This window comes from Chlorocebus sabaeus, chromosome 18, assembly GCF_047675955.1.
Source record: "Chlorocebus sabaeus isolate Y175 chromosome 18, mChlSab1.0.hap1, whole genome shotgun sequence".
Lineage (NCBI taxonomy): Eukaryota > Metazoa > Chordata > Mammalia > Primates > Cercopithecidae > Chlorocebus > Chlorocebus sabaeus.
The window spans coordinates 62,257,266-62,281,594 of record NC_132921.1 but is presented as its reverse complement, the minus strand read 5'-3'; the positions used below and the strand labels follow the sequence as shown (position 1 = coordinate 62,281,594).

The 24,329-nt window shown below is 43.2% G+C and overlaps 1 protein-coding gene across 1 annotated transcript in view; it reads left to right on the top strand.

The window, feature by feature from the left end:
• The window catches only part of COLEC12 (collectin subfamily member 12), a 185,163-nt gene that overhangs the window by 3,142 nt on the left and 157,692 nt on the right, over positions 1-24,329 (top strand). Inside the window, exon 2 of the mRNA XM_007974490.3 lies at positions 17,462-17,512. Within this exon, the coding sequence (XP_007972681.1) occupies positions 17,462-17,512 (51 nt within the window). The remainder of the gene's footprint in view (positions 1-17,461; positions 17,513-24,329) is intronic.

Sequence of the window (24,329 nt, the reverse complement as noted above, 5' to 3'; positions counted from 1 at the left end):
CCTGGCGGACATAGTGAAACCCCATCTCTACTAAAAAATACAAAAATTAGCTGGGCATGGTGGCGCATACTGTAGTCCCAGCTACTTGGGAAGCTGAGGCAGGAGAATCGCTTGAACCTGGGAGGTGGAGGTTGCGGTGGGCCAAGATGGCGCCACTGCGCTTCAGCCCAGGTGACAGAAGCAAGAATCTGTCTCTCAAACACACACACACACACACACACACACACACACACACACAAACACATTCTTTAGCCAAATTGAAAATCAGTGGACACCACAGAAGTTACAGAAGTTCATTTGCAAAAGCAAATATTCCTGTGCAAGTCAGATGCCTTTTTAGGGTACCAACGTGATTTTCTAATTCTGATGTTTAAACCTGTATATGGCCTTTGTAATGACGGGGCTCTTGGACTGTAATCCTACGTCTGCCGTCAGTCACAGCGCCACCTATCTGTTGCATTCAGCAAACATCCATTTCCTCCATCCCGGGAGTCACAAGTACCAAAATAATGACATCATTATACATTACCCAGAAGAAAATTACTTTCCCCGTTGCTGCAGTACTTGAAGTCTTCCAAACTGGTTAAAACATGAAGTTTGTTTTAATTTATTTCCAATTTCATTTTCAATTAGCAGTACTACACCATAAATCTCATGGCTTTTTGGATACATATTCACATTCTTGACGAAGGAATCTGACTCCTCTAGAGTTAGGTGTGTCGTTACTAAATCACATTCTTGGTTCTTAAAGTTGGGGATATTGGTTAGTTTCAGTGCAGCAGCACTTGTTGCCTAAGAGACAGCCAAAACCAGCCACCACCACCCGGGGCCACAGAGATCCAAGTCAGTGCTATAATTTAACACAGAGAGGAGGCCGGTGCCATGAAAACACAGTGTTCAGCTGCTTATTTTTTTACTTTTGTGCGTAAATATTTCTGAAATACTGTTTGACAATAATATATTTAAAATGCACTAGTAAGCAGTATACTTCTCCCAAAGTTTTTTGGGACTCACAGTCTTTTTGCTTTTCCAGTGTCTCTCTAAGATTTCTTGTTCTTAACTGGGATAAGCAAACAAGCCTATAAAGGCAATTGCATTTAACATTGAAAGAGTCATATTTTCTAAAGGAAAATGGAAACAGAATGAGGCCTTTCTCCCTTCACTGATTGGCAATAGGGGCTGCCCTTCTCTGGGAGGCAAATTTACAATCTAATTATACTTTTGACTTTTCATTAGTTTGGGAATGCTTGACATTCTTAATCTGAGGTTTAATTATTGCTAAGTATAGATCTTCTCTGTGGTCTCCTATGCAATTTCCCAGGGTTGTTCCAGTGGCTGCAACCCTTTGCCATGTGGCTCATCCACTGAAAATGCGGTGAATGGAAAAAACTAGCCGACGATGGCTTTCAGGCTGTGTCATAACAGAGCATCTCATTTTCCTACTAGATGCTTATTCTCACTATAATATTATTTCAAAACAACTCTCGCAACCGTTGCCAAATATACTTAAATGGACCTGAAGTGTTAGCTTTCAAATGGGAAAATGGACATTTAAATTTTGTGATAGAAAATACGTTTTGCCGTGGGTAAAACCAGCATGTGAGTGATCTCTCAGGGAGGCCAGCCTAACACACACTTCCCTTTAATAATAGCTGACATTTATTGAGCACCTGCCATGCCAGGCATTATCGTTTCCTCCATTTGATGGTAGGAAAACTTGGGTTCCGAGAGGTTGTGTTACTTGGCTAAGGGTACCCAGCTAGTTGGTGGGGGGTGATCAGTATTCATGCTCAGACTGTCTGATTCCAGAATCAACACGTGTAATCTCTAGCCCAGGCTCCCTCCTAGCTATACCCTAATAATGCATTCAAGCCCTACATCTTTGTGAAGTCCTACTGTGTGCTGTCACACTCCATTAGATACTGGGTGAGCATGGTAGACAGGGCTCTATCATCTGGACTCGTAACTGTAATGACCTAGCGTCAGAGGTCTGAAGGATTGATGTGTTCTTCAGTCAGCCACTGGAGGAGACGCTCTAAACTGGAGCTCTTGCAAAGATAAAGCAGATTCCAGGATTGCTGCCCTGTGTAGCTTATCATCTGGGAGGTTTTGCTTACCGCTGATTGCATGAGTGTGGGTATCCCACTGTAGCCATCAACTCTGAAAACGGCCCCTGCACTCGTCTTGCTAACAGGTTTGCACTGAGAAAATGAAATATTGTCAGAAGTACCATTTTCATGAACAGACTGTAACCACCGGTGAGTGGTCAGTAAAAATAATAATAATACTAAGTATTTTAAACCAGGAACAGGAAAGTATAGACATTTTTCATAGAAAGTTCATTCTTTACTGCTGACAACAGAGTTTCTAACCACATCAACCATCTAAACCTTAAGGGAAGTAACTTCTCAGTCAAGCAGTGATTTGATTCTTTTTCAGTGCGTGACATTTGAAGAACCAAAACCAGTATCATACCTCAAAAAGGTCCTGCTGATTGCTTAAGGGCGTTTTGTAATTATACAGCAGTGAAAGCCAATATAAACATAAATTAGTAATCCCAAGTTAAGATTTCAAAGAGATTCTAGGAGCTCTCTTAACTTCTGAATTTATCAGGAATATTTTATCGATATTCTTAAAAATAGAAAAGAAATGCATTTCTCAGCATGGGAGATTTAAAATGAAATACACTTATTGGACCTGGATATATTAAACATGACTCCTTTATGCTTCCTGAATGATGTGATATTATACCTCAGTATCATGGGAGGTATTATTCACTAGCCTGTGATGTTGGATGTTTTACATTTGGCGTGAAAAACTCACTTGTCTCTGGCTCTGTGGAAGAAGCCACATTTCTTTTGCCCCAGTTATTTTCTTATGACATAGAAATGTTAGGAAACTAGCTGATGTTTATAAAACAATTTATTATGCAAAGGCAAAACAGTCCCACTTTAAAGTAGATAATACATGCTTTAAAATATAACCATCTCATAAAATACAATTATGTTTAGTGATCCCAGGCGTTGAACCCAGTCATTTCTGTGTGCTGGCAAGGAGTGTGGACTCAGAAACCAGAGAGCCTGGTGACCTCAGGCAAGTCACTTAACCCCCACTTAGTCCTCAGTTTCTTTATCAATGTAATGAGGGACAACAATGGCATCTACCTGATAGAGTTGTTTTAAGGATTAAATAGTTGTTCAGAATGGTGGCTAGTATGTAATAAGAACTCAATTTGTTTTAGTAATTGTGATACTGTGTTATAACCTGCTGCTTCCTCCCAGCAATAAGTTAATTGCCAATTATGAGCCATCTATGTTAATTTAATCTGTGATGTAATTTAGACCATGAAGGCAAGTGTTCAGTTCTGAAATGAAAGTAATTTTCAAATTGCAGATGTGTTAAAGCAGACCTCAGGGATAGAAGGAGTGAGTTGTGCTCCACGTGGGGAAATATTAGTATTGGTTGCGTTCCAGCTGCCATCACTGCTATCATCATAACAAATGCAGGGACTATTCTCAAAGTGAAGTTTGTAATTGTAGTAATGAAACAGTTTTTCTTTTTGTTATAGTAGTGGTATAAAATTGATAAATATATGGAAGTATATTTAGATTACTTAGGAGCACTATTTTTTTTTTAGTACTATTGCTCACGTGCCTACTGATGATATGATATTTTTAAAGATCTGTGTTTCAAATCCAGTGTCCAGTTTTATCCAGTAAGGATATGACATCAAGGAATCACAACATTAAACAAATTTGTCTCTAAATAAGTATTTGGACAGATGTATATATGTATGTTTTTAAACTATATGATGTCATGTCTATTTCATCAGTAGTATTAATTTTCCATTAAGCTGTCATGTTTTTGTTTTATTATTTATAATTGGGCCACCAAGTTCTAACTAGCTTTCATTTATTCTTTGAACAAATATTTAGTATGAACTTTCTGTGTGCAAGGCCCTCTAGAAATGCCAAATAAAATGAATAACATATAGCTTCTGTGCTCATGGAGCTTGCAGTCTGGTGGGCAAGACAAGACTCATGTGTAAACAACTGGAATCCAAAGTAGAGAGTAGAACATGCCCTATTTGAGGTTCAGATAATCTGGCTGAAGACAGGGACATTTTCTTTTCTTTTTTTTTTTTTTTTTTTGAGACGAAGTCTCGCTCTTGTCCCCCAGGCTGGAGTGCGATGGCGTGATCTTGGCTCAATGCAGCCTCCGCCTCCTGGGTTCAAGTGATTCTCCTGCCTCAGCCCCCCGAGTAGCTGGGATTACAGGCACCCGCCACCACACCCGGCTAATTTTTGTATTTTTGGTAGAGATGGGGTTTCACCACGTTGGCCAGGCTGGTCTAGAGCTCTTGACCTCAGGTGATCCACCCACCTCAGCCTCCCAAAGTGCTGGGATTACAGGTGTGAGCCACTGCACCTGGCCAAGACAGGGACATTTTCATTTGCAGGAGAGATTTGAATTATAGTTCATGTTTCAGATTACATTATATTTCATATTACATTAATAGGGTAAGCAACATTAAAGAAAAATATCTTAAAAGAGAGGAGGGCTGATGACTCATGCTTGTAATTTCAGCACTTTGGGAGGCCAAGTTGGGAGAGTTGCTTGAGGCCAGAAGTTTGAGACCAGCCAGGGAAACATAGCAAGATCCTGTCTCCACAGAAAAGTTAATGGGTGTGGTGGTGAGTGGCTGTAGTCCCAGCTACTTGGGAGACTGAGGTGGGAGGATCCCTTGAGCAGTGGCACAGTCTCAGCTCACTGTAATCTCTATCTCTTGGGTTCAAGTAAACCTCCTGCCTCAGTCTCCCGAGTCGCTGGGATTGATTACAGGTGCGTGCCACCATGGCCAACTAATTTTTGTATGTTTTGTAGAGACAGGGTTTTGCTATGTTGCTCAGGCTTGTCTTGAATTCCTAGCCTCAAGTGATCCCCTGCCTCAGCCTCCCAAAGTGCTGGGATTACAGGCATGAGCCACTATGCCTGACCTGAAATCTCTTAAGTGTGACGTTTCAGTGTGGGAGGCGAGAGGAGACCAAATTCAGAATCTTCTTGAACTGTGTCTCTTAAACTTGAAATGTTGGTCCAACATTTGTAGATAATTATAGTATATTGCTTTGGCATAATTGTTTAGATAATCTAAACAACGTTAATGGATTTCAAAACAAAAAACTGTGTCAGTATTATTTTTAAAACAAAGACCTTTTTTTTTTTTGTCTCCAGAGAAATGGACAGCATTAGTTTTTCTTGCCAAATCACCCATGTATTTTAGGCTCTGCCAAGGCCCTTATTCAATTTAAGGCAGAGATTCAAGGCCTCATCCTGACTCTCTTATTAACATGATTAAAATGATTGGATGAGAATTTTCCTCATAGAAGAAAGGGAAGCACATCGCCTCCCCCATAATCATCTATAAATGATAGATGCAGATGTCAAGGTTTTGGATGGTGTATTTACTGATTACTTCTAAGTTCTTGCAGTTGGTGGCTGTGGGGAAATCTGATTTAGCCCCCACTGCCAACTTAGGGGTAAAAGTAACAAAAACACCCTTTCTCAGTTTTGTTAGACTGTAAAGGAAGGGATAGGGAACCCATGCCTCTTTATTCTAAAAGCGAGTGTCTGCTGTTTTTACAAGCATCAGCATTGCAAGTTGTGCCAGAAATTGGAGTCATTTTATGTCTATAATTTTGACTTTTGACTTGAAGAAACTATATAATTGAATCAAAAGTGATCCGGTTGTTGCAAAACATAAATTCAGTAAGCAACTGAGTAATCAAAATGAATCTCCTGTGATACTTTAAAATAATCTACAAGTATTTAAACTGCTACAGATTCCTTCATCCATTTGGGATAAAACAGTTGAATAGAAGGCCGATCTGATTCCCTGCGCCTACCCCCCACCCCCTGCAAAATATCCTGAACCTCAGATACTTTGTTACGCTGCATTGAGTTCATTCACCAGAAGAATACATAATAACTATGTTCCAGAAATGCCAAGACTGGAAAATGGAAACCACACAGGGAGCCGGATAAAGGTTTACATTTGTAAAGCTATAAAACCAGGGCAAATATTACCCATACTGTTCTTAGGGACATATCAAGATTAAAGAACACCTTTCTTCAGGTTTTACAGCCCAAAATACATTAAGATAAATTTTCTTCAATATCAACCAAGTACTTCAGTGCCAATTTGCTGAAGCCCAAATAGAACCCGCAGCACGTATTACTCTTTTTCTTATCAAGCTTTGCTGTTGGTCCTTCCCCCAAATAGTCACCTCAGAATGGAGTTTTGTGTCTTTTGAAGCCAAATGATTAAAGTCCTAAGATATTTATTTTGGACCTTAAAACACAGTAGCTCTTACCACTGCCTCTGTCCTCTTACTTCAAAGAAAACTCATATTTATGAAGCAGACGGTATGTGGTGGATGTTTTCCACGTATCGGTTCACATTTCCCTCCCCAAAATGTGTGAGATAGGAATCATTGGTTCCAGCTTATAGGAGACTGAGAGGCAGACGTGAGCTTATTGCTATTACAAGGTGGAGCCAGTCTTCAAACCCAGGTCTTTGAATTTCAAAGCTCACACATTACCATTAATTCTATCAGCCTCTGGTGTTAGGAAAGAAGTCTTCCAGGATATCACAGCGACAGAAGGTGGCATTCCAAATATTTAGCACCTCAGGAGACACACTGTGGAAGCCACCGTTCCCATATGAAAGCAACTCCGTGGAGCACTGGCCAGTGGAGAGTGACTGTAGACTCAGGGGTCCTGATGGCATCAGTCATCTGGCCCCAGGGATACAGGGGCAAGGGCGTGCTACAGTGGGTAGTGGTGACAGTAGACACACACAGGGACAGCTTGCAGAAACGCTCAGAGCAGAGGCCATTGTTCTTCAACCAGTTGGTTTGGAAACACTTAAATATTTTAACAACCAATGATACCATACCATTTTGTTCTAAGAGTAATGACAAATGTACAAGAGCTGGGAATGGATCCTGTTTTAAACAGGATAGAGCAACCGATGGATACTCATCGGTTGACAGCACCACTGGGCCAGCATGGAAGAGAAGTCTAACTTCAGCCTAGTCCGTGTCCGCGGTCCTTCAGGCTGGCTCCTAAAAAGGTCTGCATTTGGCCGGGTGCGGTGGTTCACACCTGTAATCCCAGCACTTTGGGAGGCCAAGGCCGGTGGATCACGAGGTCAGGAGATCAAGACCATTCTGGCTAACATGGTGAAACCCCATCTCTACTAAAAATACAAAAAATTAGCCGGGCATGGTGGTGGGCGCCTGTAGTCCCAGCTACTTGGGAGACTGAAGCAGGAGAATGGCGTGAACCTGGGAAGCCGAGCTTGCAGTGAGCCGAGATCGTGCCACTGCACTGCAGCCTGGGCGACAGAGCAAGACTCCATCTCTAAATAAATAAATAAATAAATAAATAAAATGTCTTCGTTTGCTATGATGTTCGGTTTGGCATTTGTTGGAAACCTGCTTTGTGCCAGGTATTGAAGGCTCCAACTTCAAACTGCGTCTTCTGTGGCTTCAGGTTCATCTCTATACTCTGGCTCTTTGGGTGCATTTTCTGGTAATCTGATTATCAGTGCTGGTTAGCTGTTGGACCTGAATACTTTTGTTTTTGTCTGCTGACTTTTCCATTCATATGATCTTATTTTGCTTGTTTTACATTATTTCTTATCAAAGTTAGAGATGTACATAGTTTAAAGAGTCAGATAATGTTATAGGTTTCCTGAAATTCTGAAAAACAGCACTTTCCTGCCCAGGCCACCTTCATTTCATTTTCCATTCCCCAGAGGTAACCTCTTGATAACTTTTTTACCATTTTCTTTTGGCATTTACCCCTCTGTCAGTTACCTGCTAATGCCTAAAAAAAGCATCCCGAAACCCTGTAGCTTAGAACAGCAGCTGGTTTTTTGCTCATGATTCTGCAACTCAGCCTGGACTGGACACGTGGCTTCCCTCAGGAACCTGGAGAATCACTGGGGGTTGTCGGAATGGCTGAGGGCTCCCTGGCTGGTCTCACGTTTTCCCTGCTCTCATCCTCCAGCGATTTTCTCTCTCCAGGTGGCCTCTAGTCCAGCAGGGGAGGTGAACTTTTCACAGGGCCACTGGCTGCCAAGAGTGTAAAGACAGAAGCCACAAGGCCTTTAAGGCCGGGGCCCTGGAGCCACCCACTCCCACTTCTGCCACATTCCATGGGACAGAGTAGGTCATGGGGCCTGCCCAGATTCCACGAAGGAAGTGGATTTGCACGTGGAGGGCTGGAAGGAATTGCTGGTAGTCCTTTATGATGATGATCTGCCAGGACCCTCGTATCTCTCCGTGGCATGCTTATGGTGCTCTTGCCTCTTTTTTTTTTTTTTTTTTTGTCTTAGGCATTATATACAGACTTCCTTTTATAGCAGAGGAGGGTTTTGTTCTCTTTCACCTTTTACCTTCCCCTAACAACCCTCGCAGGTATCTCCTGTTCCCATCTACCTTTCTAATACAGTTACAGCATAATCTCAGATCCACATTCAGTGTCGATATTATTGTGACAATGTCAGTGCAATTCACAGCTGAGTCATATTTCTTGCATACTTTTTTGTTTCCCCCCCACCAAGTTAACAATCCTCTTGCTATTTTAGTTCCTCATACATACTTCATTGTTCATCTCCAGAGTCCCTTCTACTTTCCCAAATCTCTCCTCTGTGTGTTCTAACATATTAGGAATTCTTTCATTTCTGTCTTCTCAAAGAAATCTTTTCTGGAGCATTCTGACCAACTGAGGGTTAGAGTTAGGTTAGGATGTTCACACACAGACACCCTCAGACATGCACACACACAGTCACACGCACACACACTGGGTTTGTTCCTTATTTTAGTGCAATGCGTTCTCCAATAGCTTCCTGAGACTGGTGTGTGTGGGATGTACATTTTTGGGGATTCTGCTGGTCTGCAAAGGTCTTTATGTTACCTCCTCGCTGAATTGAGAGCTTTCTATATTGGAAATAATTTATCCTTAGAATTTTGAAAGCACTGCTGTATTTACTTTAGCTTCCAACTTTGCTGCTAAATGTGAAACTGTTCTTTTTTTCTTTGTAAAATTCTTATAAACGTTCCATTTTTTTTCCTCTGTCTGGAAGCTTTTAGGATTTTATTTTTGTCTTCAGTGTTCTGAAATTTTATGATGACGAGCCTTGGAATGACTCTCTTTCCTTTCTTTGTTCTGGGCAGCGATGGGCCCATTCATCCTGGAAACTCATGTCCTTCAATGCTGGAAAATGTGGTTCACTTACTCCTCCAGTGCTTCCCTCCCTCTGTTCTTTTTCTGGGAGACACCTGTTGTGTGAATATTAGACCCTTTAAATTAATTTTCTTTTTTTTTTCTTTTTTCTTTTTTTTGAAACAGAGTCTTGCTCTGTGCCCTAGGCTGGAGTGCAGTGATGCAGTCTCAGCTCATTGCAACCTCAGTCTCCCGAGTAGCTGGTATTACAGGCGCACACTGGCACGCCCAGCGAATTTTTGTATTTTTAGTAAAGACGGGGTTTCACCATGTTGGCCAGGCTGGTCTCGAACTCCTGAACTCAGGTGATCCGCCTGCCTTGGCCTCCCAAAGTGCTGGGATTATGGGCTGCAAAGTGATCCCAGTAAGCCACTGCACCCAGCCTCTAAACTGATTTTCTAATTTTTCCTTATTTTTACTTTTTTTCTATTTATATGCCTTTATTCTACTTTCTGTAATATTTTGACTCCATCTTCCACCCCTTCCATTGAGATTTATTTCTGTGATCATATTTTTAATTTCCAAGAGTTCTTTCTTTTTCTCTTTTTTGAGATGGAGTCACACTCTGTCACCCAGTCTGGAGTGCAGTGGTGCGATTTCAGATCACTGCAACTTCCACCTCCCGGGTTTAAGAGATTCTCCTGCCTCAGCCTCCCTAGTAGTTGGGATTATAGGCATGTATCACCATGCCTGTCTAATTTTTGTATTTTTAGTAGACTCGGGGTTTCACCATGTTGGCCAAGCTGGTCTCAAACTTCTGACCTCAAGTGATCCACCTGCCTCAGGCTCCCAAAGTGCTGGGATTACAGGTGTCAGCCACCGTGCCTGGCCCTTTTTCTCTGATGGTTGGTTTTTTATAGCATCCTGTTTTCCAGTTATATTATCTTCTCTTATCTCTGTAAGTGTATTAATGGTATTTTTTTTCTGAGGTATTAATTTTCCTGCATAATGTAGATTTCATCTCAATTGCTTTATCTGGTTTCTTTATTTTCATCTTTGTCTTTTCATGTTAGAGGTTGTGTCAGTTGTCTGATGACCCTCAATTGCCTTATTTAAGAGCAGAACATTACACAGGTCAATTAGAAACTTTTGTACTAGTCGTTTTGTGAACTGTGACCATCACTCTAAGTTTATCTGGTTGGGCTGTCCACTGGGGACCTCCGGGAATTAGAACCATTAGTTTATTTTTTTCTTAGCTGGTCAAATTCCCCAGAGAAGAACCTTCTAATCTTTACTATGGAGGGTACTTTCTGGCTAAGTAGGAGAAGAGGACCCAGGATCTGAGCATTCAGTTGGTAAACTTTCACCTTTCCCCTGATTTCATTACAGTTCTTCTCATCTCCTGTTCCTGGTGTCCACTAGACAAGAGAACTTTTGTTTTAATGTTTCCAAGTAATAAACCTTGAATCTTCTGCTGTGGTTAGGGAGGGGCAGTCACCCAGCTCTTTGGGTGGGCAGCTCCAACTCCTTCTCTTTTTTTCACATACTATACGAATCATCCACTTAACGTGTACAATTCAATGTTTTTTTGTTATATTCATATTTTTTTATTCATCATTATAATCAATTTCAGAAGTTTCACCACCCTGAAAAGAAACCCCTAAACAGTCACTCCTCAGTTACCCTCAAAACCACCAGCCCTAGGCAAACATTAATTTGCTTTCTGACTCTAGACTTTCCTGATGTAAACATTTCATATAAATTGAATCACACAATGTGTGTGTGTGTTGTGACTGGCCTCTTTTACTTAGCATAATGTTTTTAAGGTTTATCTACATTGTAGTATGCATCAGTGCTTCATTTTTTATTGCTGAATAATATTCCACTGTATAGACATACCACAGTTTATCCATTTATCAGTCAGCGAACATTTGGCTTGTCTCCCCCTTTTTTTTGCTATTATGAATAATGCTGCTACAAACGTTCGTGTGCAGATTTTTGTATGGACATATGTTTTTATTTCTCGTAGGTATAAACCTAGGAGTAGAATTGCTGGATTGTATGGTAACTTTATGTTTAACTTTTTGAGGAATAGCCAGACTGTTTTCCATGGTGGCTGCACCATTTTACATTCCCACCAACAGCGTATGAGGGTTCTAATTTCTCCCTATCTTTGCCAACACTTATTATCTATCTTTTTGGTTATAGCCAACTGCTTCTTAAACTTATGTTCCACCAGTCCTCCTATTTTAGCCTCATCTTTATTCCCAAATTCCTAAGCCTGTTCAGGATTCTGCAATATCAGTCATTGCTTCTTAGCTTTCCCGGCTGCTAGCACAGGCTTCAGTTTTAGGAGTGTGCGGGTCGGTCACCATCATGGTGTGGAACTCCTGAGCCCCACAGACCTGTGTCTTCCTCTTTCTTGGTCTGGCCACTCATAAGCTGTGAGACCTTGGGTCAAATTAATGTAATTTCTCTGAGCCTTGGTTTTCTCATCTGTGAAACAGAAACATAATAGAATGCGGCCAGGTGTGGTGGCTCACACCTGTAATCCCAGCACTATGGGAGGCTGAGGCAGGCAGATCATTTGAGGCCAGGAGTTTGAGGCCAGCCTGACCAACATGGCAAAACTGCATCTCTACTAAACATACAGAAATCAGGCAGGCATGGTGGAATAGGCCTGTAATCCCAGCTACTCCGAGGCTGAGGTGGGAGGATTGCTTGAACCTGGGAGGCAGAGGGTACAGTGAGCTGAGATGGTGCCACTGCACTCCAGCCTAGATGACAGAGCAAGATTCTGTCTCAAAAAAAAAAAAAAAAAAAAAAAAAAGAAACATAGCAAAATGTGAAATAGCTGGCATACAGCAGATACTGACTAAATATATTAGTCTCTTCTCTTCCCCAAACATGGTGAGTATGCAAAAAGAGAAAGACTTTATCTTTTCCCTTTAGGAATTCATGAACTAGTGGGAAAGGGAGAGACATGTATAACTCTCATTTCCTTAATTTTGAACAACTACTGTTGAGTGCCTATCAGGCATCATAAATGTGTTAGTTGTTGAGGGTACAATGTGACGAGTTTCATGTCTTCAAATGGCTTTCCATCTGGAGGAGTCAGAACCAGAACTGGAATATGAGGCAGACAGAGTTAAGTGCCATCACACTGATACAAGGGAGCATACAAGAATGAGAGGTAAATTCTGACTGTAGTGCTAGTGCCCTACTTGGTCCACAGATTGACTGGAACATGTTAATATGGATGACTCTCAGCTCTAAGCCAACAGAACCAAACTTCACTTGGAGTCATGGTACTCTGAAATAGCAAGGCACAAAGAATAAACCAGCAGCCAAATTCTGTTCAACATTCTCTGTCACAAAATCTCTGGCCAGTGTGGCTCTGTGCCAGTTACCAAGGAAAGTAGAAAAAGAAATAAAAATCACATTTTAAAAGAGGTGAGCAAAATGTAACGTAGCCTGTAGGATTAAAATGAAAATGCAAAAGTTCAGCTGTGGGAGCCAAGAAAATATGAGCTTATAGAATAAATCTTAAACACTTTCTGTCATTTAATATGTTAAGGTTGCTTCTTCCTCACAGACAAACTGCTGTCAGAAACAGGGATCAAGTTATGACCACTGCAGGACTTAGAGGTCTTAAATCTTAACCAAGTCCTTATTCACATCAGAGTGTGGCGGTTGTGTGGCTATGACTGTCAGAGATAGACATTGGAAAGTGTAAGTTGCTAAAGAGACTGACCTCAGAAGAATCTCCTTATCTGAGTACATCACCTTTGCAGGTCCTGATACTGTAAAGACAATCTGGGGTACAATACATTGAGCTTGGATCTATATGGTGTGAGGAAAAGGTTTTGAGAATAGAATATAGCATTGCACATCCTATCAGGCTATTTGTCTTCATGAAAACCTGCCTGTCAGCCCTTGTGGGCCCTAGCATAGCCTTCTGCCTTCTAGCATGTTTTAGTCATTGGGAACACTGACTACTCATTCTCTCTCCTGTGGCTATTGTTGCTTGATGTAAATCATCTCCACAACCACAAGCCCCACCAGCTTTACCCTCTTCCTCTTCCTCAAGTTCCTAAACACCCAACTGTTCCATTAGCCTGAATCAGCTGTTTGCTAACTGACCAGCTGGGAACATCTGGGAGTGGGTCTAGGGGAACACCTAAGCGAGTGAACTGTGCACCAAGCTTTTTCTGCCCTGAATCCACCCAACTCTTAAGGGTAGCAAAAGAGGATTCTAAAGTCAACTTTTGAAAATACTGACTAAAACAAAGTTAACCATTTTTTTTCTTCTCTTAGCACATCTCACAGTCTCTGATAGTTTCAAAACCATTATGAATTTCCAAGAAAGGGATATAATATGTAATGTTTTCCAATCTCTATCCTCCCCCACCACCAAAACCTCAAAAAACAAAAACATTGAGAGAGACCGATTTAAGGCACTTCTGTATAATTGCAGTCAGAAGTCATGTGTGGTAACTTACTTGTACCCCTCATGTCTCTTGTGATTTTCTCTCTAATTTTAGAGTTGGATGAGATAGAGATTGTTTTATTGTTTTAGTGGCTGTTGTAAGAATCCCTAATCCTTTTCGGATGAGGGTTGAGATGAGAAGCAGGGAACCCACCCTGTGCTTTATGATGGGTGGCCTGTGAGCCCTTTGTTTTCTTGAACTCCTCATGGTTTTGGACATGTTAATTTGGAGGTAGAAGCAGGACACAGCTAAATTGCTTTAATAACAAAAATATGTGAAATTTGAAGTTCCCAGGGAAATTTCAGGAAGGAGAGAGAAGTCAGTCAGACTAAATGCTGCATGGGAAAAAGATTAGAGAGGGAAAAGAAAACAAACAAACAAACAAGCTAATGGTAGCCCTGCTGAAATGAAGCTTTTGGGGGAGAATAGACATGTCTAATGGGAAATTTTAAGCTGTTTGCTATCAGGGATGCAGCATGAACCTCCCCTCTTGTTTCCACTGTGACATCTTCAGTGATGTTTCTGTGGCCCACAGTGCCTGAGTGTGAGTGGATTTGCTGCAGAGGTGGCACAGTGGTGGAAAGGATAGAGCTGGCCAAGGGCACGGATGTCTGGGTATCATTGATGCTGATATTCATGTCTCATCAACTCCGCTAGGCTGTAAGCATGTGTTCATTGAATGAATGAAAAAACAAACGAATGGATATCTAAGCATACACAGCAGGTCAGAGTTTCTCTTTAACGGAGAACAGACGAGACTGCAGCCGTTAATACAACAGATTACCACATCAAGCATTAATATGACAGATTAGTAAGTAAAGCAGGAACAGAGTATGGGTTTGATGTGTATTTGTGGAGGTAACTAATCACTGAATCAGAGAAAAAGGTGCTGTTCTTTTGGTTGTAAGCAAGTTCTTCCATGCAGAAATAACTAAAGCTTAAATCCCTGCTATGCGAACACTACTTTGATTATAAATACGTGGCCTTCTAGATTCCAAACCAAGATCTCTTCCCTTTCTTCGGAATAAGGAGACAGTGGTGAAATACAAAGATATCACACCTCTCTGTTTTCCGTTAGAAGTAAACACTGTCTCACATGTGATGATGATGATCATTTTTTTGAAACGGAGCCTCGGAGTCTCGCTCTGTTGCCCAGGCTGGAGTGTAGTGACACGATCTTCGCTCATTGCAAACTCCACCTCCTGGATTCAAGCGATTCTCCTGCCTTAGCCTCCCGAGTAGCTGGGATTACAGGTACCCGCCACCACGCCCAGCTAATGTTTTGTGTTTTTAGTAAAGATAGGGTTTTGCCATGTTGGCCAGGCTGACCTGAAACTCCTGACCTCAGGTAATCTGCTTGCCTCAACCTCCCAAACTGCTGGGATTACAGGCATGAGCCACCATGCTCTAGCATCATGTGTGATTTTATAAATACTTTGTAACAAACAAGTATTCTGAGCTCCACCACATTGTGCTTGTCGATAGCATACATCTTGGGTTCTCTATAACATTTCAAGGTTCAGATATAACTAGATCATGTCTCTTTTGGGGATTGAAAAAGACAATCACAGAGGCTTCATTTCCCCTATATGCCTCTCTTTCTTGAAAGCCAAGATTGGGCAGGCACGGTGGCTCATGCCTATAGTCCCAGCACTTTGGGAGGCCGAGTCAGGCGGATCACCTGAGGTCAGGAGTTCAAGACTAGCCTGCCCAACATGGTGAAACCCCATCTCTACTAAAAATACAAAGAATTAGCTGGGCATGGTAGCAGGCGCCTGTAATCCCAGTTACTTGGGAGGCTGAGGCAGGAGAATCGCTTGAACCCAGGAGTCAGAGGTTGCAGTGAGCCGAGATTGCACCACTGCACTCCAGCCTGGGCGACAAGAGCAAAATTGTGTCTCAAAAAGAAAATCAAGATAAGGGACCATGACTTACTCACCTCTGAAGCCATAGCCTGGCAGTCTCTGCCATGGTGAGTGCTAAGAACATGCCTTTGAGCTGAGCTGCCTGTGAGAGAAAGCTGTGTGCTGGGGCAGTAATGAACCCAGTCAGACAGGGTCCCCTGGAAAGGCCTGGCTTTGGCACCTCTTACTTGTCATCAAAAAGTATTGACTGGGCCCAGTGGCTCACGCCTGTAATCCCAGCACTTTGGGAGGCTGAGGTGGGTGGGTCACCTAAGGTCAGGAGTTTGAGACCAGCCTGACTAATATGGTGAAACCTTGTCTCTACTGAAATTACAAAAATTAGCCAGGTGTAGTGGCAGGCGCCTATAATCCCAGCTCCTCAGGAGACTGAGGCAGGAGAATCGCTTGAACCCAGGAGGCGGAGGTTGCAGTGAACCAAGATCGCGCCACTGCACTCCAGCCTGAGTGACAGAGCGAGATTCCATCTCAAAAATAAAGAAAAAAGTGTTCCTCCTGGACAGTAGACACTGGGGGCTACTTGAGGGTGGATGGTGAGAGGAGGATGGGGATTGTAAAACTGCCTGTTGGGTACTATGCTCACTAGCTGGGTGATGAAATAATCTGTCCAGCAAACCCTGCAACACACAATTTACCCATGTAACAGACATGCACGTGTACCCCCTGAAGCTAAAATAAAATTTGGAAAGAAAAAAAAGTGTCCTTTAGTTGTGCAATTAATACAAAATTGTGTCTGCACAGTGCTTACCCCTCCTAGACCTTTACCTGGCAGAACTGTAAGTGAGCAGTTCTTTATAAATGCAATAAGGAATCTCGTGTCTACTTTAGGAATGAGATTTTAGGTCTTTTGGTAGAAAGGTTGGGTGATAAAACATCTCTCTCTCTCTCTCTTTCTTTTTTGGAGATGGGGTTTCATTCTTGTTGCCCAGGATGGAGTTCAATGGCATGATCTTGGCTCACTGCAACCTCAGCCTCCCAGGTTCAAGCGATTCTCCTACCTCAGCCTTTCAAGTAGCTGGGATTACAGGCATGTGCCACATCTGGCTAATTTTGTATTTTTAGGAGAGATGGGGTTTCCCCATGTTGGCCAGGCTGGTCTCGAACTCCTGACCTCAGGTGATCCGCCTACCTCGGCCTCCCAAAGTCCTGGGATTACAAGAATGAGCCACTGTGCCCAGCTGACATCTCTCTTCTTTCCATGGTGGGTCTACATTTAGGGATTTCCACAGTAAGGCTGCCTTTTGAAATGCATTTACTGCGAAACCATCAGCTGGTCCCAGTTACCCAATGGAAGGAGGGTGGGAAGGGTTTGGTTGTCGTTGCAGGAGTTATGTTGGCTCCTGAGGGGCAGCAGTTAGTGAAGGAGATGACCCTGGAGCCCAGACATTTAAAAACAGGGGCTTTAGCATCAGTTGCCTAAAGATAACTTAATCCCTTGGGCGGTCGATTATTTCTGTGAGCAGAAAAGGTTTCTGTTCACAGGAAGCATGATGACAATAGTAAATTCCTGCACACGTGTGAGGAAGATATCAGAGCGAAACATTGAATTAATGTAGCGTGACGGGGGTGGCCGGGTGGTCCAGAAAGGCATCTCGAAGGGTTGCACTTTAGCTAAGACCTGATTTAGAAGGAGTCACATTAAGAACAGAGGACAGTGCGGAGACCCCTGCTCTCTTTTCCAGAAAGCCTGGTGTGATCCGCCAGCAGAAGGAAAGCTGCTGCGACAAGGAGGGGCGATGAAGCAGGTTGAATCCTGCCCCACCCTCTGCTTCTGTGCCCCTTGCCAGGGTTAACATTGTGTCTCTTCTTCTCTCACAGACGACTTCGCAGAGGAGGAGGAGGTGCAATCCTTCGGTTACAAGCGGTTTGGTGAGTCCTAACAAAGCTGTGTTCCTTCTCAGTGGTCAACCTGGGATGCAGCCACAGACGCTCAGAGGCCATTGGCAGGCCACTGGCAGGCCCTTTATGCACATGGGTATTTGCGACTCTGAGGTCCAATTTTGGTTGGAAAGTGAGTGTCTGTGTCCCGGGGGAGGGTTTCTCACGGTTCTGAGGGGACATGGGACAGGAGCTGCACCCAGGCATGGGGAAGTGATGGGATGTTTATGGGTCTGCTGAATGTAAAAGAGACAGCCTGCTAGACAAAGTGTGGTGGGAAAGGCAAATCTGTGACAAGACAGGAGCAAAATACCTGGAATTTTTCGATTTTGATATTCAGAAAACATCTTTGCTCAGGCCTTACACTCCTAACCTAGTGTTCATGGATGAGTGAGAGGGAGACTTCTTCCAGGGATCCGCCTGGACACAGGTGCTCTGTGGCTGGGGAATAGCCCCCAAAGGTGACAGCACCCTGAATCCTGAAACCTGAATGTTACCTTATGTGGCACAAAGGACTTTGCAGGTGTGATTAAGTTAAAGAGCTTGAGATGGGGAGATGATCCTGGGTTACCTGGGTGGGCCCTGAAAGCCATCGCAAGGGTCCTTGTAAGAGAGAGGCAGAGGGAGATGTGACTGCAGAAAGAAGGTGATGTGAGGATGGAAGCAGAGATTTTTGTTATGTGCTCTGGTCAAGGAATATAGGTGGCCATTAGAAGCTAAAAATGCAAAGGCATTAATGGATTCTTCCTTCAGAGCCTCGGGAGGGAGAGCTGTGCTTCCCATATTTCTATTTTAGCTGGCTGAAGGTGATTTTAGGCTTCTGGCCCCCAGAACTATAAGAGGAGAAATCTGTATTATTTAAACCAATATGTTCATGGTAATCTGTTACAGCAGCCGTAGGAAACTCATACACACCCTCTGCCTCCCAGGCTGCTGCACCGGGTGCTCTTCTCTGCTTTGACCTTGCTTGTCTTTGACCTTGAAATGCCAGTGGTCATTGCAGAGTTTCAAAGGCAGTTCTAGGGATTGGAGGATTTTCCCAACAGCTTGTTTCTGTGCTTGGCCAGAGGAAATGGAGAAGAATAGGGGAGAAAAGAGTGTGTGTGATTGAGTGTGTGTGTGTATGTGTGTGTGTGCATATGTGTGTGTGTGAGAGAGAGAGAGAGAGAGACAGAGAGTGAATGAATCTACTTCCTGTTGCTTAAAAAAAATCCTGGCTGGACTTTGATTAAAATTAACAACCCCCAGCTGCTCTGGCTCCCGCGTTGCTCTAGCATTTTTCCTTCTGGACACACACATCTGCATTACTTTCTGGGAAAACATACGACTTTAAAATAGGAATGCAGAGGCACCAAGCTCATCTCTCCTGCATTGGTTCCCGGCAGAGTGGCCGCATGCAGCCCCGTCGCCCCTCCTCTGTGCTCCTGTTCCTCATCTACACGATTCCATGTTTCTGCGATGGGACCTTGGCCCTGTGTTCTCCTTTCCCAGGGGGGACTCACTGAAGGCAGCAGTAGGAGTGAAGATGAAACCAAGAATTATAAAGGAGAACAAAACAAACAAAAAAACACAGAAAGACAGGAATCAAGAGGAAAACCAAACTTTTCAAAATAAGGCAAAATAAATGTGGAGATGCCTACACATTTTGGAACTCAGTAGAAATATGAAGAACCAAGAGAGAAAGTCTCTTTAGAAAGGGTGACCTTGAGAAAAATTTCTTTATAAATTTATCAGCCATGTTACCAGTTAGATGGGTGGGGATTAGATGAAAAACACACAAAAAAGCACATTGCTGACAGGTTTTAATTTATGGTGCTTAAGTTATGCATGGGAGTTGCAACAGATGACTCACAGGAGGCATGATAACCACTTACAAATATTAGCACAAACAGAGGCTGGAAGAGAATGATGCCATGCGGTACAAATAGAAGAGAGGGACGAAATTAAAATGGGAAACCTTGGAATAGTCTATGAAAGAGACATTCCTGATGCTGAGAATTCTTGGATTCAGCCTCTAGGCAAGGTGATGGATATCCAGCATAGGGCCAGAGTAGATCTTTGCAGATGGAAGAGTCTTTGAGATGTTTGTTTTATTTTATTTTATTATTTTAGTTTTGAGACAGGGTCTTGCTCTGCCACTCAGGCTAGAGTGCAGTGGTGCAATCATAGCTCACTGTAACCTTGAATTCCTGGGCTCAAGCAATCCTCCTGCCTCAGTCTCTCAAATAGCTGGGCCTACGGGTATGTGCCACTATGTCTAGTTAATTTTTAAATTTTTTGTAGAGACAATGTCTTACTATCTTGCCCCAGCTGGTCTTGAACTCCTGGGCTTAAGCAATCCTCCAGTCTCAGCCTCCCAAAATGCTGAGATTACAGGTGTGAGCCACTACATCCAACTGAAATGATTTAACTCTGCCTTTATTTTCACCAATAAGGGAGCTGAGGCCCAGATAGATTAAGTCCTTGCTGAAGCAAATTAGTTGGAGCTGGGGTTAGAAGATTCTGGATCTTCTAACTCTCAGGAGAATGTCGTTTTGGGGAAGGGCTCAGCAGTGAAGTGAAGTGGAGGTGACCTTTCAACTTGTGTGTTGTGGAGGGGACCCTGCAGCTCTGCAACCCTAAAGTGGACTGGACACCCAATCTGGTTCCACTGGGGAGGCCTCATCATGGTTATAGGGCTAGGACTCTGATTCTTTAGAAGGTAAATGGGTTTTCAATTCCTAAGAAGTGGCCAATTGAATCCAGCAGAACCCAAGAGCCCATTTCTTCAGGCATGATTAAACTTTAACCATTAAAGGAAGATCAAGTCCCTTCCATGCAGCAGGTTGATAGTACGATGGTAGGTGGAAGGTGTCCAGAGACGTGTCAGCGCTCTAGGCCCTGCCCCTAATCACTCCTGTGTCTTGAAACCAGCTACTTAAACGCGGTGGGTCTCAGATGCTGCCTTTGCCCAACCAGCAGAGTGACACCTGCCAAGGTAGGTGAGTCTACCTTACAGGGCTTTGGTGAGGTTAAGAGAGACGTCAGATGGACAAGTGCTTTGAAATTACAACACTATAAAAACACAAGACTGTATTATCACTCTCCTGAGATTTGGGGCTATTCGCACTCTCTCGACATTTTGGTGCCTCCAATGCATAATATCAAAGTGTGACAGACCTGAAAACTTATTCCTGAAGAAATGTAAAGGTGTGATTTTCTTCTAAAGATGGTAACATTGTAGCCTTTTATAGTTGCAAAAATAGACTGGATAACATAGAGGGTTCAGTTATTGTTTAATTTTAGGTATATGTTGCTTATGCAAGTATGATAAACACAGCCCAAAATTAAGACTACAGATGAGCCAGAGGTCGGTTATTCACAGGGCAAAGGGTCATTGTTTTAGCAAATCACTACTGAGTGGGCCTGTCTCCAAAGTTAATTCATATAGAGTTATTATTCAGAGGTGTTTGCTACATAAATTCAAGGTTGTTTACATAATAATATTGTGCTTTTTCAAATTTAGCATATTATTACAGTCAAGAGCAAAATGCACGATCTTTTCCAGTGATCTAGCATGGTATTCTATTTGGTGCAGTCATCCCTTGTTTACTCAGGGATTCATTATTGCATTTTAGTCTCAGCCAGGTCTTCTGTTTTTCTTCAGTCTTTCCATATACCAAGCTTGTTCAGCCCCATTCCCAAAGTTCTGGGCAGGTGTCTAAAGAGGAGATGGAGTTTGATCTGATGGTTTTGCCACTTCTTTGCTCCTCTAACAAAAGCGCCAATGAGGGGAGACTTTGAAGGGTTAATTAAGTGAGCATTTTCAAGCTTTACTTAGGCTTTGAGGGTCAGCGTTTGTTGGCCTCAGTATGCAGAGCTAATTGGGATGTAACTATAGTTACAATTTGGCAGAATTCCTTTTGTGGGACATGAGGTACCAGTATATTAATTTTTATTTTCCATAGATATGATATATACTACCACGAAAGTGATATTTTTCTACTTATTTCCCAGTTAACTGTTTTCATTCGAAGCATCACACATGGCTCTAGAATCCTTTATTATTATGCTTAGCAGAAAGGGAAAGAGAGGCAGCACCACCCCCATGGCCTGGGCCCTCCCTCTGGAGCCTGCATTCTCCATTTCTGCGCTGGGGGGCGCTAGACTGACTTTGTTTGATTGGTCGCAATGGGTTCTCTTCTGTTATTTTTGGAATCTGATCGGGTATGATAATAGACGTCCAAAGCTAGGATGATGGAGGAGCAAGAGATACATGGTTCAGCCTGTGAAAATCACGGGTGGAGTTAAGGGTTTCCAGTGAGCAACTGTGGGCAGCTGGGAACATTTGTTGTTTGTATTTGACAAACAAAACTTTGAGAGAATTGCTTCTTTGGGGCTCAGGGATAGGAATTATTAATAGCTATGAGAGAAAAAGATCTGAAAAATGGCAAACTGTGAAACAGTAACAAAAAAGTAAAAGGAAGCATTCTCTATGGAGTAGAATTCAAGTTTTTTTGTGAAAACTAAGTGGGAGAGTTCTAAGAGGATTTTTGAAAAATTATTTAGGGGTTACAGTCCAAAACGGGGTATCAGATGCCTTTTCCTTTGAGATCAGTAAGTGTGTTCTTTGAAGCATGTCCTTGAATAGTTTTGTTTATCCACAACTTCACAGGCCTCTCTATAGCTGTAGCTTCAAATAAGCTAGGCTTTGACTTTCCCCTTTCTTTCCTTGAAAAATAGTTGCAGATTAGCAAGTGTATTTTTAACAGTTTGGCCCACACGGTGCCGGGCATGTTGAAGCAGCCTGATAAATCTGTGTTGAAGAGAACTCAGCCCTGCCCCTCAGTGCCCCTGCCTCATGCCTTACCGTCACCTTCCCCTCCTTCTAAACCCAGCCTCCAAAGAGATAAACATATGGAACTTCAAATTCATGACTCTAGTTAAATTATTGAGCTGTTTCTTGCCGAGAGGTTTAGAGAAACTGATGTCTAAAAGCATACAGGACTACTGAGGCTTCTGAAAAATCACAGCACGGATATGCTTAACCATATAGCCAGAAAGGAAGGTTCTTTCTGAGGCGCATGGTGAGTGTATGCTTTTAATGCCAAGAGATTGAAAGAGTTTACCAAGAGGATGCCAAACTCTCTTTGGGAAGCCGCTCAAGATAAACATTTGGATGCCTCTACTTCTTGTTGCTCGGCTTGCAGGGAGCAGGCTGCCTGTCTCCCCTTTCCTGGGACTCTTCCTGGAAGCCTGGCTTCATCTTCTGATTTGGAGAAGGTGTCGATTTGAAGCCATCTATCTCCAACAAGGAGGGCTCCAGGCATCCCTCTCACCACAGCCCTGCAGAAGGCTGACCCATTCCCTAATGGGAATGCCAGGAATTTCCATCATTTCCTGTGGGGAACGACTGAATAAGGCCAGTGAGAGGCTGTCTTTCCAGAGGCACCTTTTCCAAACATTCCTAAGTGAGGCACAGGACTGACACTGGGAGGAAGTTGAAGGGCAAGGGAACAGTGGAACGTGGTACCCCCGGTGGGATTTCTTTGAAATGTCCAAAACCATTTGCATCAAGTTAAGGAGAGAGTTTCATTTATGTGGTTTTACAAATCCTAATGGAGTTGGTATTTCTGATTTTATTTATTTATTTATTTACTTTTTCGAGACAAGAGTTTCGCTCTTTTTTGCCCAGGCTGGAGTGCAGTGGTGTGATCTCAGCTCACTGCAACCTCCGCCTCCCAGGTTCGAGTGATTCTCCTGCCTCAGCCTCCTGAGTAGCTGGGACTACAGGCACCCACCACCATGCCGGGCTAACTTTTTATTATTTTTGGTAGAGACGGGGTTTTATCATGTTGGCCAGGCTGGTCTTGAACTCCTGACCTCAGGTGATCCACCCGCCTTGGCCTCCCAAAGTGCAGGGATTATAGGCGTGAGACACCACGCCTGGCCTCCGATTTAATAAGAATTCGGTGTCAAAATGGCATGTGGGGAACTCAGTGCAAAAGAGATTCTCAGGCTGACTCAGCTGGAAGGGAAGTCACAGAGTAGCTCTTTATCTGGCCCCTGTATCTTCTGCTTCCAGGCAGACAGGTGCGGCTCCTAAATGCCGAGAAAGGGAGTTCCTTGGCTGTCACTGCTTTTTATATAACCTGAGGAGATTTCATACACTTCATCACTATACATGATAACCACAGGCTCCCTTGGCAACACCATGCACCTACGTTTCCCTTCTGCCTGCCAAGAGGACTTCTCACTGGGTCAGACCCTTCTTGCCTTGTCTTTCCTGTCCATCAGTAAAAACAAGGTTCAACACTACATTCCATGTGATTATGAATTTTTTTTTTTTTTTTTTTTTTTTGAGACGGCGTCTTGCTCTGTCGCCCAGGCTGGAGTGCAGTGGCGCGATCTCGGCTCACTGCAAGCTCCGCCTCCCGGGTTCACGCCATTCTCCTGCCTCAGCCTCTGGAGTAGCTGGGACTACAGGCGCCCGCCACCAGGCCCAGCTAATTTTGTTTTGTATTTTTCAGTAGAGATGGGGTTTCACAGTGTTAGCCAGGATGGCCTCGATCTCCTGACCTCGTGATCTGCCCGCCTCAGCCTCCCAAAGTGCTGGGATTACAGGCGTGAGCCACCACGCCCGGCCGATTATGATCTTTTTTAAACCATGTGAAGAGAAAGTCACGGGAAAGAAACCATTAAACGCTCCCTTGTGGATATCTATTATGTGCCAGGTGGTTTCCCACCCATTAGTTCATTGAATTCCCCCAGAAACCCTTTGAGGTGGGAGTTATATGTGGTTTACAGGTGAGAGCCAAAGCTCCCAAGG